We start from the raw sequence: 17,227 nt of genomic DNA on the forward strand, positions 1-17,227 counted from the left end.
AGCCATTTCCAAACTGCTTCCTTCCCACTAACACTCCACTACAGAGTGACACCACATATGAGGTCACACTCTGTGCTGTAATGGGAGCTTTACAGATTATCAAGGTTATTATAGCATTAAGGTCCACAAACATTTAGGGTTAACTAGCCATTTATAAGGTAATATTTCACTGTTATAGGGGAAAATAAATTAATTAAATAATTAAATACCAGCAGATTTTTAAGCGAACATCATTCAAAGAAGAAAAGGGAAAGGCTTCTACAGAAGAAAATCCTGTTATAGGCCATGAAAGTCATAAGAGGACTACAACAAAGAAAGGGCAATCTTTGGTTTAAAGATGGTTTAATCATCTTTAAATAAATAAAAATCTGTAAACATGTACATTTCCAGGACGATTCTTTATAAAAAGTTGGCTGGTCCTGCTCCTTAGGGGTGTGTTCCAAAAAACGTTTTTTTAGGTTCAAATCGATCTTCATTTGAATTATCTGATTTTAATTTATATTAACCCAAGATCAATCCCATTATTTCTGTATATGCGTACAGTTTTAACGTGTTGTGTTTTATCTCACAAGACCATCCTTTTTTTAAGCACCAGCCTCTGGCAGAGGTTATCAGTTGCTGATATCAGCATGGCTGGAGTGACGATGCCCTGGCACTGCAGGAATTTTTTGTCCCCAGTGTTGACTGCGATTACCAGGCTGTGGAAGAGGCTCTTATATCCGGGAAGATGAACTCTGGTCAGACCGGCTGGAGGTTAGCTCCCTTTATAAAGTTTTTCTTTTGAATTTAATAAAGTTCTCTCTTAATAATATTCATTTAGCTTGTTGTCTTTTAATTGTCACTATGCTTATTATAGCGTCACATCTGAAGTAGTGGGTATGGGTTAATTTCACACTTTTATTTATTAAATGAATAAGAAATGTATGAAGCATGTTATTTTTTTTGTTTTATGTAACTTAAATGTCAGTATATACGTTCACACAGCGCTGTTAAAAACAATGGCCTTTGAAGCCTTATTAATGTTCTGGAAGCATGTTATGTTTTATCCACATGTACACATTTGAGTAAAGTGGCCCTTTCAAACCTGTATGGAGATGTAAAGCTTGGTGTCGCAGTTAACTAAGCTAACATTACTTTAAATGATATTAAAAAAAGATTGTAACTGGTTAAGTCACAACTGTGTTAAGTCTATATAATAATTAACACTAATATTTTAATAATGAAAGTTTCAGTGTTACCTTTATAATTACAACATTTCATATTCAAACTACAATTTTTATTGTTACTGAAATGTCCCTAAATTAATTGATTTTGAATCGAATCGGGACCTTGTGAATCAAATCGAATCCAACTAAGAAATCAGTGGTGATACCCACCCGTACTGCTCCTGTCCAGCAGGCGGCAGTGTCTGTAGAGCTGAATGAACAGAAGAAGTAGTCTGACGCTTGTACCTCCAGCATGGCAACGAGTTTCCCGTGGGTTTTAATGAGACTTTAATCTTTTAGTGGGAAAACACAACCTGCACAAACAGCGAACACAACACAGAGCCCATAAAACTCCACTGCTGTAAGTATTTTATCGTCAAACCTGTGGTCTAAGCTGTGTGCCTGTGTCTGCAAGCAGGCTTCATCCTGCACAACCAGCAGCACTCCTGGACCCCCTGTGCAGTCTCAGACTCACACAGGAACACACTACTGTCTCTTTGGGCTAGAATGGTGCATTGGCTGCGTCAGGACCTGTTTTTCGGATACAGAGACAGAGGATATATATATATATATATATATATATATATATATATATATACACACACACATACCCACACACACACCCACACACACACACACATATATATATATATATATATATATATATATATATATATATATATATATATATATATATATATATATATATATAAGATTTGTTCTTCTCAGCAGGACACCATGGAGAACTTGTCTCAGTTAAAGATCGGCTTCATTGGTGCTGGAAACATGGCTTTTGCTATATCACAAGGCATTCTTAAATCAGGTACGTTAACATGTACAACTATTTAATTCCTCTTTTCTAACACCAGTCACCTTGACGTCTTACCCATGTGGAAATGTATTTAGAAAATATATTACTGCATGTATTAAAATTGCTAAATTGGGTGTTGTTCATCCAACATCATTAATGCTCTTGGTACTGAATGCAATCAAATCCTCACAGCAATGCACAAAATGTATGTTACATGTTAAACATTTAAAGAAGGCCTAATATGGACATAGGCTTACACAAATGGATCTGTTTTTAGTAAACCATTACAGATCAGTTGTTTTGTGCATTGGTTTTACAGTGTTATTTGCACATGTTATGGTAATGTAGTCTTAAGGTACCATTTTAAATGATGTCTTTGGCTTCTGAACAATGTTTTGTTTTTTTTTGTTTTTTGCATTGTTAGGTGATATTCCCCCATCAAGTGTGATTGTAAGTGCTCCATCCAAAAACAACTTTGCTCGATTCCAGGTAAATCTAATTACACACTACATTCCCCTGCACAAATCTTTTATTTTGTAGGTCTTTATAGAATGTATTACTTTGCATGCATTATAATACACTCCTAATAATGTAAGCTTATATATAAATGCTTTATTATCTTTTATCATTAGCATATCTAGTTAATATTAGTGTTGTATTAATAATAGTAATAATAGTAACCCTACTGTCAGCCATTATTTCTGATTATGTCACTGTGCCAATAGGCTATGGGAGTTGCAGTAACACATTCAAATGAGGAAGTGGTGGATTTCTCATGTTTGGTTTTCCTGGCAGTCAAACCGCACCTCCTCCCTACAGTCATAAATGGCATCTCAGAGCACATCACCCCACAACACATCATCGTCTCAATGGCAGCTGGTATCACCCTGGCAACCCTTGAGGAGGTGCTGGATTTTGTCGTATGTAGTTAGTTTTTATTGGACCGTCTCATAGTTTATAGTACATTTACGCTACCTGATCTTTGTGTAGCTGCTGCCAGGAGGATCACGTGTGATGCGTTTGATGCCAAACCTTCCCTGCATGCTCCAGGAAGGAGCCCTTCTGCTGGCTTGTGGAACAGGGGCTAGTCAGGAAGTGGGGGCTCTGCTCAAGACCCTCCTCTGTTCCTGTGGACTGGTGGAGGTGGGGCCTGAGACCTGGATCGATGCCCACACAGGTCTGAGTGGCAGCGGCGTGGCTTTTGTGAGTAGCAATTATCAGTGATGTCAGTAAAAGTTACTGTAGCAGAGGTTTGAGAAGCTTCTTTTAATGAAGTACAACCACTCACCCCACTCCACGGTTTCACTCTTAAGATGTGATTATAAAATAAATCTAGGCCAAAGTAACAAATATACACATGATGTCAGCCTAGACCATATACACGGTTTTGTTTTGTAAAACCACTCCTTGCTGCCCTGCTGAGAACAACAATGTTCAGATTTATAGTGTTAAATATTTCAGGTCAGGAAAGACTTTCTTTATTTTAAAACAAAACTGGTTATAATTTTTATGTTAAGGCGGTGGGAGGTGGTGTCTGCAGCTGCAGAAAGTAACTAATAAAGTGACTTGTAAAATAACTTAGTTACTTTATGTATTACTTGATTTTAAAAGTAACAAAGTTACTTTTTAAAGGAGTAATCAGTAGTCAGTAATCGGATTACTTTTTCAAAGTAACTATATCATCACTGGGTATTATTAGAATGGAGTTATATTTGATTGTTCTTTTTAATGTGATTAATATTACTGTTTTTTGGCTTACTATTTTTTCTTTATTAAGTGCCTGTGAGCTCGGCAGGTAATGGTGATGTTTTCAAGTTTTCAAGGACTGCTACCATACTTATTCGTAATTTGCTTAATTGATGGAAATAGAAATGTAAGAAAATGAAACAAGAAAAAAGCTGATTATGAATACAGGCACATACCGTATCTCAAAAGTGAGTACACCACTTACATTTTCATGAGAAATACTAAAAATTACATTTTTATACAATGTAAAGTAGTCAGTGTACAGCTTGTATAACAGTGTAAATTTACAACACCCCTCAGAGACAATGAAAAAATTGTGCCCAAAGTTTTAATATTTTGTGTGGCCACCAGTATTATCCAGCACTGCCTAAACTCTCTGGCATTTTGTTCACTAGTCCTTCACAAGTTGCTATTGGAATCCTTTTCCCATCGGCCATGTTGACATCACAGAGCTGGTGGATTCTGGAGACCTTGCGCTCCTCCACCTTGCATTTAAAGATGCCCTAAAGGTGCTCAGATGGATTTAGGTCTGGAAATATGCCTGTCCAGTCCAGCACCATTACTTTAAGCTTATTCCGCAGTTGTCATCCAGGAGGTGTGTTTGGGGTCATTATTATGTTGGAAATCTGCTATGCGGCCCAGTCCCCTGGAGGTAGGGGATCGAGCTTTGTTTAAGAATGTCATAGTACATGTTGGAATTCAGCTCCCTAGTGCCGGTAACACTCATGTAGCCTCAGACCATGATGCTCCTCACCTGCTGGAACACATGCTGGACACCATCTCAACCAAACAACTTTATTTTGATCTTGTCAGACCACAGAATATGGTTCCAGTAATCCATGCTCTTAGACTACTTGTTTTCAGCAGACTGTTTATGGGCTTACTTGTGTGTCATGTTCAGAAGAGGTTTGCTTCTGGGACAGTGCAATGCATACAAAGTTTATGCAGTCAGTGTATGGTGTATGGTCTGAGCACTGCAGGCTGACCTCCCATTTCTACATGCATCTATTTTTTACAGCCAGCCTCTGGATTTTACTCAGAACATCAGGACTCAATTTTTTTGGTCAACTGTGTGTCAAAAGTTATTTTGAGGGCACAGCAAATTTACACTGTTGTACACTGACAACATTACTTTTTTTTATAAATGTGTAATATTTTCGGTGTTGTCCTATGAAAGGATATAAAATATTTTTTAAAATGTGAGGGGTGTACCCACTTTTCTGCACAATTCTTCCACAGATCTTGTTCTGTACTGTAAACTTTTATTTCATTTTGCTCCAAATAAAATTTATTATTTGCTCAAATGTAGCATATTCTTTGACAAGTATCTTAAGCAAACCAAAAGATAGCTATTAAAATCTTTTTTTCTGTAATTTTAATAGCCATCCTTGCTTTGTTAGGTGTACGTGTTTGCTGAGGCCCTTGCCGATGGAGCTGTTAAAATGGGAATGCCAAATACATTAGCTCAGCGTATTGCAGCTCAGACAATACTAGTAAGTGCATATTCAGTAATGTGGGCTTCATCAATGCTGACTAAAACTAAAAAATCTGATGAATGAAGTTATTACTGCTCTTTATTTAATGTTTTATTTTAAACACTGCATTATCTTGGCAGGGTGCAGGTCGGCTGTTGCGAGATGGAGGGAAGCACCCAGCTCAGCTAAGGGCAGAGGTGTGTACTCCTGGAGGGACCACAATACATGGACTTCACGCATTGGAAAAGGGTGGGCTCAGGGCAGCCACCATGGGAGCCGTGGAGGCTGCTACTCTAAGAGCAAGTCAACTTGGGCGCAAGTAGAGGATATGCAAACCTGAAAAAAGAAAAGTCTGTGGATAGTTGTGAAACTAGTTACTAAAGAAAGGAGGAAGTGGAAGAACATAGTTACAGAGTGAGAGAAATATTAAAGGAAATGTTGATAAATCAACAGTGGATTAAGGATATGGTATTATGTTTTTTAAACTGCAATAGAAAAAAACAGCACTGTCTCACACATTCATAAACACACAAGCAAATTAGTAGGCTGAAGATCACATGTGTATTATGATTCACCAGGTGTCAGCATTCCTATATAATTTTTGTTTGTTTATGAAAAACATGCTTTTGTAATAGGGTTGCCCAAATGTTCCATTTTTAGAGGGATAAATTAATTTAACATTAAATTAATGCCATTGGTGGAACAAAAACATGATGTGGTTATGCTAAAAAAAAAAAAAAACAATAAAATTGATTCAGAACAACATGCAATATGTTTATAGTTCCATCTAAATGGTATGTCACCAGTAATGTACTTGATTTATCCCACTTTACTTGATGTCTCACTGAACTTGCTATACTGTGTAATGAACAAAGACTTGTAGAATTTTGATACCAAGTAAGAGAGATTAATTTTTTCTAGATTTACCCAATACAAGTTTTTGTTTTAATAGTTGAGATGGGAACCAGGTGCTGCCATGTCTACACTATAAATATACCACAGTATTTGGAAATTTTAGAATACTGTGCTCTCAAGATTTAATAAAAAAGACTTATCATTAAGAATTAGTTTTTTTTCACTCTTCAACATATTTATAACAAACTGCACAGAAAACATAATTTCTTGCTTAATTACATTTTATTTCCTGTGTCAGTCCTGTCATGGCAAGCTGCTTGACACAGTGGACAATGGGTCAGTAACCTGACAATAAAAGTGAATGTATGGTAATTTTAACAACTGCTTCTTGCTATCAAGGGGGAGTTCGTGGGTCTAAGCCAGACCAGGTCGTTGAACGGCCTCTGGGCCACAACCGGCCCTCTAACTATCTCTGACCGGCCCGCCTGAGATTGTTGGTGAATTAGAAGGAAAAAGAAATCTGTAAGTCGCGCTATCCGCACAGAAAACTTGAGTGCGCGTCTAAACTGTGTATTACGGTAGCCGCGTGCACAGCGGAGCTGGAGGAGGAGAAGCTCGAGCTTCTCGTGCAGAGACCGAAACTGGAACAAAAAATAGTTTTACAGCTAAATAGACAATCAACACATACACACCAGTAAAACAGATTTGATCACTTGTGGGCTGTCTTCCACATTTCCACATTAGATATTCAGCCTGACTTTAACACACTTTCCAAAGTAGAACCAAAACATACAAATGCATTTATTTTACTTTTTGAATAAAGTTAAGTAATGCTGGTCTTTAGAAAAACGAGATTTTTTGAGAAAAGTTGTGTAGCTGATAGTGCTGCTAGTTTTTAACACTGTTGTTGCACATTTTCAAAACATTTATAAATGTTTGTTAATTTTCTGTATAATTATGTGCTCAACATTTTCATTGCTTTGCTGTAATGTTTCATTTACTGTGCTTTATTAAGTTAAAGCGATCGGGTCTTTGAAAAAGTGCTATTTTTTTGTAAGGTTGTGGTGCAAGACAAAACAATGCAAAATATATACAGTTTTCTGAATCATCACATGTTTATTAATTATTATATAATCCACCACATTTTATTGTATAATTGTGCTATTGTTGTATTGTTTACAGCATTTACAATACAACATTTGTATCGTTTAAAACAATAAAAAATATGTATTGAACAGAACCGAGCTAAGTACTGTAGTCTGGCCCTTTAAAATGCAATTTCTCATGTGGCCGCTCAGGAAGATGAATTGCCCTCCCCTGGTCTAAGCCAATGTGGTCCAGGAATTTCAGCCACTACTGTCTGGGCGTGTCTAATCGTTTATAATAATTGCCATTTAGTGTTTTAGAGTGCAAGGTTTATGCATTGCTTTTGATGTATTCACAGAGTATGGGAGCATAAAAAAATTATCTGCATTGCCAAACAGCAGTACGTCATTGTGGTGAAGTTCATGTGCTTATCTCAAAAATATATTATGGGAAGATAATTGGAATGTATACTTAAACAATATGCTATTAGGAATGAAACTAAGGAAGTTATATGAAATGTTTCCAAAAATATGTAATTATATATGTTCATTTTGTAATATAGAAAAGATTAAAACATTTTGATGTCCCACGTATCTACATTTTTGCGTGAGATGGTTCAATTTTTAAATGCTTGAAATATTTTTTTTAAGTATTGATACTTTTTCATAGAATTATGAGTATTTTTTTATAATGGAGCAATATCATATAACTTTTACATGGAGCGAAATTGTGTGATTTTATTCCATAGTTCATAACTAAATCGATTATATTAGGAAATTGAATAATAAGCAATCAGAAAAAATACCAATTTATTGGATCAATATTATTTCTGTATTTCTTGCACTGTTTAACTGCACTGGTTCAGAGTGTAAAAGTGTGAATATACTGAAATCTCAAAAATGCTATTTTTTGCGTCACCCGGCGCAGGCGCAGTGAGCTCCAGCCCTGTGGAGGACTGTACCACCTGCAGGGAGATCTGCTGGGTTAAACACTACCCGGTGTTGTTGTCGATGCGGGGTGCTCTTTAGGAGTACTGGGGTGCGGGTATCTGGGTATTATAATGTAAGGTGGGCGTTTGTTGGCCTGGGAAGCTTGTTTAAGGTGGATAGACAGGATCCCCCCTCCCCCCGCGCGGTCTGAGGAGTGGACCCGTCCGCACGTCCGCTCTCTCTTCTCCGAGGCTCCTTGGCGAAAGGCTCTGAAGACTCTGATAAAAAAAAGACCTGAAACCCCGAGAGGTGAGTGTTAGTGAGGGTGAGGGGTGTCTGTGTTTAGGACGGATGAGTAGTTATGTGTATATATAATGTGTGTGGTGTTCCGCTGTGTTGATGTAGATATTAGTGTTGATACTGATCTCTGTGCGGATCAGAGCTCAGTCCTCCACTGAGCGGTATAATAAAACACCTCCAAAACCCGGAGAACAGTGACCGTCCTCCTCAGGGGGGAAACCCTGTGGATTTCAGTGTAATACAGGATACCCGGCTGTGTGTTGTGCGCGTGGAGCAGTCGTCTCGCTGAATGAAGAAGCATGGAGGACAGTGTGAGATGTGCGCACTTTCAGTCTGCTGCTATTGTTCAGACAGACCCCTGCTGGTGGTGCTTTTCCTCTGTTAATTCTTTATCATTTTAATCAGATATCAGATGTAATCTAATCGCTATATAGAACTGTAACCCTGCCTCGAAAAATACCACTGCTGTTTTTGGAGTCAGTATTAAATAAATAACCTGAATGGAAAGATTTCAGGAAGTCAAGGAACACACGTGGTTTCCATGATGGATGTGGCCCACGTCAGTCTCTCTGTCTCTGTCTCTGTTCTTAAGAGTGCAAACTGCAAACTTTAAAAAAAAATCTAAATGATCAGTGACCTGAACATATCATTTTGATGATGGGAGATATAAAAATAATTGTCCTTGGTAGCTAATCTGTCGATTTTTCCCTTTTGATTAATCAGCAATTATTGATTTCATTTCTAAGTTACTTTAAATTCCTGTAGCATATTTAAATATGAAATGTGATATTTATTGAAAAAGTATGTAATCTGTTGTGTCTGTCATTTTTGGTGACCAAGCTGAGTGTGAACTGAGGTAGTGAGCAGTTCTTTCCCCTCCCCCACTGGGTTTCTGTCACCAGCACCTGGTGTAGTGCTTTACTGTTACAAATTAACAAGTACTCGACACTGAAATGTGAACATTTTGATAATTAACACTGTATACTATACTGACTAATCGTTGCAGCCCTTGTTTTTGTCCATTATCTCTGGTATGGGGAGGGGGAGAAAAGTAAAAGTGAGAAAATCCTTTTTGATTGAGAGTGGTGCTACAGCAAGTTTTATGTTAAAACATAATGTAGCCTAGTTCTAGCTGACGCATCCTCTCTGTTTTCTCTGCTGCTGACTGGATTAAAAAAAGCTCACACTAGCTGTCTGTAACTTTGGCTGTTCTGTTGCTCAGTATTAAAGGTGAGTTAGTATCAGATATGTATATTTAAATTAAGTACTGATTGCATGAACAGTTGTTACATGTTCTCGTCCTTGCATACTTCATCTATTCCACTGTTCAGTACTTCTCCTTATTCACTTCTACCCAGGTGTAGTATGTTGCCTACAGGTGGAGTTCTCAGTTTAAAACACTTGATTTGTGCAGCTGATCTGAATTGGAATAAGATTTTGCACTTTCAGAAATGTACATGCATCACATTTAAAATGTGATTTATGTGGTGGAAAAACTTTTTTGTTATTGTTTAGCAGGATTTATCAGGATTTTGCAATTTGTGTTATACTCATAAATGCCATTTTTGCAGATAGGTATTGAGCCTAGCCTTGGACTATGCAGCATTTTGAATGGAGATCTTCCACTGAAAATAAAGGAATCCATTACTAGGTTTAATCTTTAGTCCTAAATATAAAGTATCTTTGTCAGGACAAAAAGTGTGGGTGTTTACACTATTACTATACTATGGTGTCTTGCTTTTTGCACTTGAGTTTCTGGTTCTGGATTCAACACAGTGTACATTTTAATTACATACCACACCTGTAGGGTGAATGCAGTAGCCAAAGAAAAGTAGGGCTGTTTTGCTTAATGTATTAATCACAAGAATAACATATGATTAATCATAACTAAAATCATGATTTAAAAATGTTAAAGCTGGTACTTCCTTGTATTTTTGGGATGGAGACAAAAATAATTATCGTGTGGTGACCCTGACAAACCAGGCTAGACCATTTTTTAACCATTTTATTTTATTTAATGCACACCTGCTATTGGGAAGAGATATTTAATCCATATATCAGCATAAAACGTACTCTATATTAGCGACTTCATGTTTGCATTCTTAAATATTTACTTCTTAAGTAAAACCACTATTTGCATGCATTAATGCTATACACAATGATATTTGAACCATTTCTGTTCTGACTCCATATTGTTCTCACATTTCATTTCAAGCCACTCTTACTCTGTTAAACCTTAATTATACATAAAAATATATGGAATTCTCTTTTTAAAATGCAGATTTACTGCTAGATTGGGATATACTGTGAACATTATTTTGCCTTTTCATTTTCATTTCCTGCTACTGTGAAGAACCTAAGTGCACCAGTGTTCTCTGCATGTGTTCTCTTTGCCTGTATCTGCATGTGTGCCTCTTTCTCAGTAATGGTCTTTGTTACTAATGCTCTAGTTCCTGTTACTCTGCTTTTCTTTTTCTCTTCCTCTGCCTGTGGTCTTTCTTTTTCATCTGTCATGGATTCAAGATCATGCCTCAGAGAAGTCCAGTAAATGCTGGTGTGGACCAGACCATCGCTGGCCAGTCAGACTACAAGTCTACGATCCGCTTGTCCAGTGCAGTCATGCAAGGCCTGCGTTCAGAATGTGCTGCAGTGTGGTTTGATCGTAGCATGTACGAGAGAGCAGAGAGCCGTTACTACGTCAAGATGCAAGAACGTCAGAATGGGACCACTGCCCCTGCAAGCTCCAAAAGCAACCAAAAAAACTGCTCCCATGACGGACAGGAGGCCTGTCACCATGTAGTTCACACTGTCTGGGTGAATAAGCCCATCTTTGACCAGGCTGAAAGCAGTTTTGTAGCCCAGAATCCCAAGCAGCCAAATTCAGTGACCACTCCCAGTTCTCTTCAACTGTTAAACAATAGCCCCTCTTCCAATACACTGTATGATGAAGGCTATCTCTCACAAACCCCAACACCCGCCACTCCGGCCTCAAGGCCAATCAACGGCCTGCCTTTTCTTCCTGCACCACTTCATGGGGTATGGCTTCAGAAGCCTCTGTATGATCGGGCAGAGGCAGCATTCTATCAGAACCTGTGCTGTCAGAATAAGCCCCATTGCAAGCTTACTGGAACCAGTGATTGCCAAGCAAACCTCAAGAATGTGAATGGCACCGGTGCCAGTGAAACCAAACCTGATTTGGCACAGCAGCAGAAACGTCGTGCCAGCGGCGGTCGCTCCAACGGCGGTCACACCAACGGTGGTCGCACCAACAACGTTCGCTCCAATGGCGGTCGCTCCAACGTTGTCAAGAAAGAAGGCGATGAAACCTGGTGTCACTTTCTGCATGCAGACAGTGAGAGGGTGTGGCTAGACCGCAGCCGCTATTTGGAGGCAGAGGCTAATTTCCACAAGGCTGTTGCTACCGGAACTAGCCAGATCACCACAACCTTCTTTAGCACGTCTCTAAAGTATGGCTCAGCATTCAAGTATACTCTGTACTTGCACACTTGCACCCAAATTCACACCCATAGATTGCACCCATTTTTCAACATGATGGATGGATGGATATATATATATATATATATATATATATATATATATATATATATATATATATATATATATATATATATATATATATATATATATATATATATACACATATATACACACACACACACACACACACACACACAATGGGTGTGTATATATATGTATATGTGTGTTTTATATGAATGTGTGTATATATATATATGTGTGTGTGTGTGTGTGTGTGTGTGTGTGTGTTTTTATTTTATTTAATTGTATCGTTTTACACTTTATTTATTTTTCCATTTTTTCCCCTCATGCAGTGTCCCATCTTTTTTTTTTTTTCTTTTTAGGCTTCATGCATTTCCTTTTTGTATTACATGTCTCTTGTTTATACAATTTTTTTCTTTGGGTAAATGTTTTGTTTTTGCTTACACAGTGATTTTAAATACAGCCTACCTTAAGTTCCTACTCCAATAGCAGGAAGATATTATTTTTTTATTATAATAATGTATTAAATTTTTTTGTCATTGCTTTATGTCTGTGTAGAATGACTGGAGTGGACTATTTGGCCCAGGAGAGAATATGGTTTGACAAGCCACGCTATGATGAGGCTGAGCGAAAGTTCTATGAAAGGATGAATGGCCCTACAGCACCCACACAGGTTTGATATGGATGCACACATGCTGTAGGCTTCATGTGATGGGGAAATATGTCTAGCATCGCTGTGCACATTCTGTTAATCAATGTTTGTATAATGAGGATCGGGATTATATTATTTAAAATAAGATAATTAAAGCGTTTAATTTTGTATGCACATGAGTCAAGCATTGCATTTAAGACATTGGAGCATATAAATAATCATTGATATTTTTATGTGATATCTAATAAACTAAATAAGTTTGTAATAAGGGCAGACTCTCTCTCCTTTGATATAGTTCAACACAGTTCTCCTGTGAAATGCTGTGTGAAATAAATGTGCCAGCTTTAAAAAAAGAGACCTGTTTTAATTTGGGCTATAAACTCTACTTTACAGCGCTCTAATGCATGAGTTCATTCACCATGCCCAGAGCCATCCAGTAGATAGAGGAGTAGAAAGACCCAAAACAGTGTTGAGCAGAGAAACTGCTGGAGCTCCAGCCAGTGCGTCCTGGATAAGTTTTAGAAGAATTATTAGGCTAAGCTAAGAATAATTTATTAATCCCACATTGGGAAAAGGGCAGAACAGAAGAAATGTCAGAAAATATGCAAACAATATATAAAATCAATATATAAACAAAATGAGATGCAGGAGAATAAACAATACACAACAATGAACAATGCCTGCTTCAGATCAACTAATAATATGATTGAATATAGAAATTAGCCAAATAAATGCTTGATTTCTGTTTTGGGAGTACAGTGACGAATTTTCTTTAATGTTTTGTTTAAAAATACAGGACTCTGGAGCCAACAGCATTCTCCAGGACATCGCCAGAGCACGAGAGAACATTCAGAAGTCTCTTGCTGGGGTGAGTGGAGCAGAGTTTTGGATATGACCACTCTTTCCTTTTTCATTCATACCTCTCTTTCCCACACATTCTTGTTTTTCTCTGTCTGTTTTTTTTCTTGCGCTTGCTTTCTTGCTCTAGTCTAGCTCTTGATTCTTTCGCTTTGTATGATTACGCTCACACAGCAGGTAAAAGTGGCCCAAATTTATTCTTTTACATTTTGTGTGTCATTTGTGTGGCATTATGAATGTCAAAATGCACATGGAATCTGACATTTTAAAATTCACTTCATATCCGATTTGGGACAGTGAGTTTCTGTCTGCACAGCCAGATTGAAATTCATTTTTTTTCTTTCTGTGTAGCTGGAGCAAACAGTGAATGACAAGTCAGTGACAAGCTGCAGCCTGAAACCTTTTATAACTATTGAGATTCTGACGAGGACTAAAACAAAATGTGAAGCATTTCTTTTTAATGCATGTGTGTAGTGTACACAGCACAGCTTTAATGTTTTGTGTGAACATCTGAGTCTCTCCCTCCCTCTCTCTCTCCCTCTTTCCCTCTCTCCCTCTTTCCCTCTCTCCCTCTTTACCTCTCTCTCTCTCTCTGCCTGCATACCCTATCCTTACCAATATTCTCTCCCTTATTAGTTGAAGATGACCTTGCAGCCAACTAGAGGCTCTGCCCATAAATCTGTAAACTCCTCTCACACCTCCACTGTAAGTGTGTGTGAGCCGATGTGAGAACACACTTTGTCCAAGTGTAGTTGAGCTGGAAGTGCATGCTGTGTTCTAGACCTTCTGTCTCTGCATGTGTTTGTGTTAATGAAGATGAAAAATCTTTTAAAAGGAGTAAAATGTATTGTGAGGATAGATGATGTTCATCTGACTGTCAGTGTTTTCTTTCTGCATTGTCACAGGTTTGTGTGTACAGTAGGGGCTTTTCCTGTGTGTGCGTGCGTGCGTGCCCTTTTGTGTTCTGTGTAGTTTGATTAGTTATAAGTGTGACTCTTTCATTTTGAAAAGTTGAAGACTCATAACATTACCAGGCCTGTAACAATTAGTTACGATATGTAGGCATAGCATGAATCATTTTTGCTGAATTTAGTATTGTTTATTTTGTTCACCTAGTGAGAAGATTTCATTAATGTGAATGAGTTTTGTAACATTAGTCACAATTTGAAGTTGCTTTTTTATAAGTCTGTCTATTTGCATTATTATTCTACTTAATTATCAAGTGGCATGTAATGATTTATAGCAATAATTTTTAGAAAAATATATCGGCCAATAAAAACTGACTATTGTCACAGGCCTAGACATTGCTTTTGTGTAAAAGTAGGTAGTAGTCGCTTTGTTCAACTGTTGTAAAGTGTGTGTGTGTGTGTGTAGACCTCAGGAAGCGGCGGTGCTGACCAGGGAGAACTTATTGCACGTATGAAGAACCTGGAGCTAGAGAACCAGAGTCTACACAAAGGTGTGAAAATTGTATTCAATTTATCTCCATTGAAACGTGCGCCAAAAGTGTTTTTCAAAAATTACTGCGCATATCAGTGGACAAATAGCTATTTCATTAAACGTGAGGTGACGAAACTCAGAGATAGACGGGACTAAATTTATTGGATGACCACGGACTTCAGTCTTTAATTTTATCAGGGGACGTCTGAGGAAAAACACATACATGGCCATTCCATACGGAAATTAAATTACAGAGGACCCTCCCTAAAAAAAAAAAAAAGAAAATTACCCCAGGGTAATGAAATAATCCTGTCCGGATAGGGTTTGTCTTTCCCACACTTGAAAGCAGCTTTTACTGTTGATTAAAGCCAACCCTGCAAAACACAAAAATGCTAATGTGAAAATGCCTGAAATCTAAATTCACTGTTCAGCACTTAGAAATGGTTTGTCCAAAACAATAATACATTTCTTAAAATACAAATTACCCTTTAAATTCACACCTAGCAAAGTTTGTCAGATCTGTTGATGATATTTTACAGTACTAACAGCACATACCCTAAACCCATTATTCCCAAGATGCCTCACTTGTTCTGTAATTAACACTCATTTTATAAGGGAATGATAAGTGTAATGTATGTTGGATAAGAAGGTGTTTTCTAGCCACTTATTTAAATATTCTCTCTCTCTCTTTCAGTGGTGGAGGAATTGCGTGCAGCTCTCTCCAAACTGGAGAGTCGAGTCTCTGTCCTGGAAAAGAAATCTGCACCTAACGCAGCACCAGTGGTTAATGGAACTTCTAATGTAAATACTTATTGCTTCTAATGTGAATACTTACTGTGAGTACACAGTCTAAGAGTACTGTACCAAAAACATGACATTTTTCTCAGATTTTTTTTATCTGTTTTTCCACAGAAAGCCACTCCACCTCCCCAGAAAACATCTGCTCCAACAAAAGACGATGATGAAGAGGATGACGATGATGTTGACCTGTTTGGTAGTGACGATGAGGTGGACGAAGAGGCAGAACGATTGAAAGAGCAGCGGCTGCAGGAATACGCCGCCAGAAAGGCCAAAAAGCCTGCTCTTATCGCCAAATCCTCCATCCTGTTGGATGTCAAACCTGTATGTGCAGATATTGTTGCATAAATGAATGAGCAAAATTGTATCGCATGCTAGAGCTTAAACACTGACTGTAACTAAAGCATTCTAAAAAATGTGCTTTGATGACAAGTGTGTATGCTGTTAACATGTGACCTTTTTCTCTTAAACTTCCTCACTCTGTTTCTGTGTATATTACATTGTGCAGTGGGATGACGAGACTGACATGGCAAAACTAGAAGAGTGTGTGAGGTCGGTACAGGTCGATGGATTGCTATGGGGAGCCTCTAAGCTGGTACCTGTTGGTTACGGTATTAAGAAGTTGCAGATTAATTGTGTGGTGGAGGATGACAAGGTGGGAACGGACCTGCTGGAAGAAGAAATCACCAAATTTGAAGACTATGTAAGTAAAGAATGCAGACACCTGAATGAATTAAAAGGAATATTAACTCATTAAACGCACATCATTTATAGATTTTGTGCGTTTCCACCACATCAGTGTGTGTACCCTTACTGGTGTGTCTTCTTTTGCAGGTCCAGAGTGTGGATGTAGCAGCTTTCAATAAGATTTAATGCACTCAACTCTCACTCATTTACTCATGCACTACTGCTACTTGTAAATTGACAGTTAATAATAAAGACATCTGACTGCATTTTGTTCCTGCCTCACGTTCATTTTTATTTGACATGTCAAATCTCCTGCACACACCATGGATGACGCCGCATATATTGAGGCAGCCAGCGACCATCTGATGAAGTCCTCTGTCTTCAGTTCTGCATTCAAACATGTATGCTACACATATATGTTTAGTCAACAGGTTATGCCCCTACTATGAACTAATATGGATTTCTAAAGCTCTTTGTATTTATTCATAAGCAGTTAGTATGCACAAAGGCAGTGTTTCTCTCAAATTTTAGGGTAATTTGTGAGTCGTGAACAAAGTGGCAGGGCATATTCACTCTTAAGGAGACAAAGGTGCAAGACAGGGTTCAATACTCTTTATTCTTCATACATATTATCTTAATATGTAGAAACGTTTGTGTGTTTTATGATCCTGCCAAGGTCTAGTAATATGACTTTTACAGATACTCTCGAGTTCTTAATTTCTCAGTATATTCTTTTAAACAAAACTAATTTCTTTTGGTTCTTTAAAGGTTTAAATACTAGTGGGACACAGTATATTTCAGAATCTGAGACTTGGGAATACCTGTTGCATGTCGATGAGTGCAGGGTCTCACATTTTAAACATTTT

The 17,227-nt window shown here is 37.8% G+C and overlaps 2 protein-coding genes across 7 annotated transcripts; both read left to right on the plus strand.

Moving 5' to 3' along the window:
• The first annotated feature begins 1,406 nt into the window (after positions 1-1,406).
• Positions 1,407-5,986, plus strand: pycr3 (pyrroline-5-carboxylate reductase 3). Of its 2 annotated transcripts, none has more exons than XM_007255633.4 (7): positions 1,407-1,566; positions 1,935-2,028; positions 2,441-2,505; positions 2,742-2,921; positions 3,007-3,219; positions 5,163-5,255; positions 5,378-5,986. In XM_007255633.4, the coding sequence occupies exons 2-7, from the start codon at positions 1,944-1,946 to the stop codon at positions 5,558-5,560; spliced, it is 819 nt and encodes a 272-aa protein (XP_007255695.2). In that variant the 5' UTR covers positions 1,407-1,566; positions 1,935-1,943; the 3' UTR covers positions 5,561-5,986. The 2 variants fall into 2 exon arrangements, with proteins under 2 accessions (XP_007255695.2, XP_007255696.2); XM_007255634.4 differs by having other exon boundaries at positions 1,938-2,028.
• A 2,174-nt stretch (positions 5,987-8,160) lies between these two features.
• On the plus strand, positions 8,161-16,627 carry eef1db (eukaryotic translation elongation factor 1 delta b (guanine nucleotide exchange protein)). Of its 5 annotated transcripts, XM_015607438.3 has the most exons (11): positions 8,190-8,416; positions 9,588-9,637; positions 10,931-11,874; positions 12,485-12,599; positions 13,375-13,446; positions 14,073-14,141; positions 14,811-14,895; positions 15,571-15,677; positions 15,789-15,998; positions 16,183-16,377; positions 16,509-16,627. In XM_015607438.3, the coding sequence occupies exons 3-11, from the start codon at positions 10,934-10,936 to the stop codon at positions 16,545-16,547; spliced, it is 1,833 nt and encodes a 610-aa protein (XP_015462924.2). In that variant the 5' UTR covers positions 8,190-8,416; positions 9,588-9,637; positions 10,931-10,933; the 3' UTR covers positions 16,548-16,627. The 5 variants fall into 5 exon arrangements, with proteins under 5 accessions (XP_015462926.2, XP_015462924.2, XP_022521409.1 ...); XM_015607440.3 differs by lacking the exon at positions 14,073-14,141 and having other exon boundaries at positions 8,161-8,416; XM_022665688.2 differs by lacking the exon at positions 10,931-11,874.
• Positions 16,628-17,227: the final 600 nt, after the last annotated feature.

Source organism: Astyanax mexicanus, chromosome 1, assembly GCF_023375975.1.
Source record: "Astyanax mexicanus isolate ESR-SI-001 chromosome 1, AstMex3_surface, whole genome shotgun sequence".
Taxonomy (NCBI): Eukaryota; Metazoa; Chordata; class Actinopteri; order Characiformes; family Acestrorhamphidae; genus Astyanax; species Astyanax mexicanus.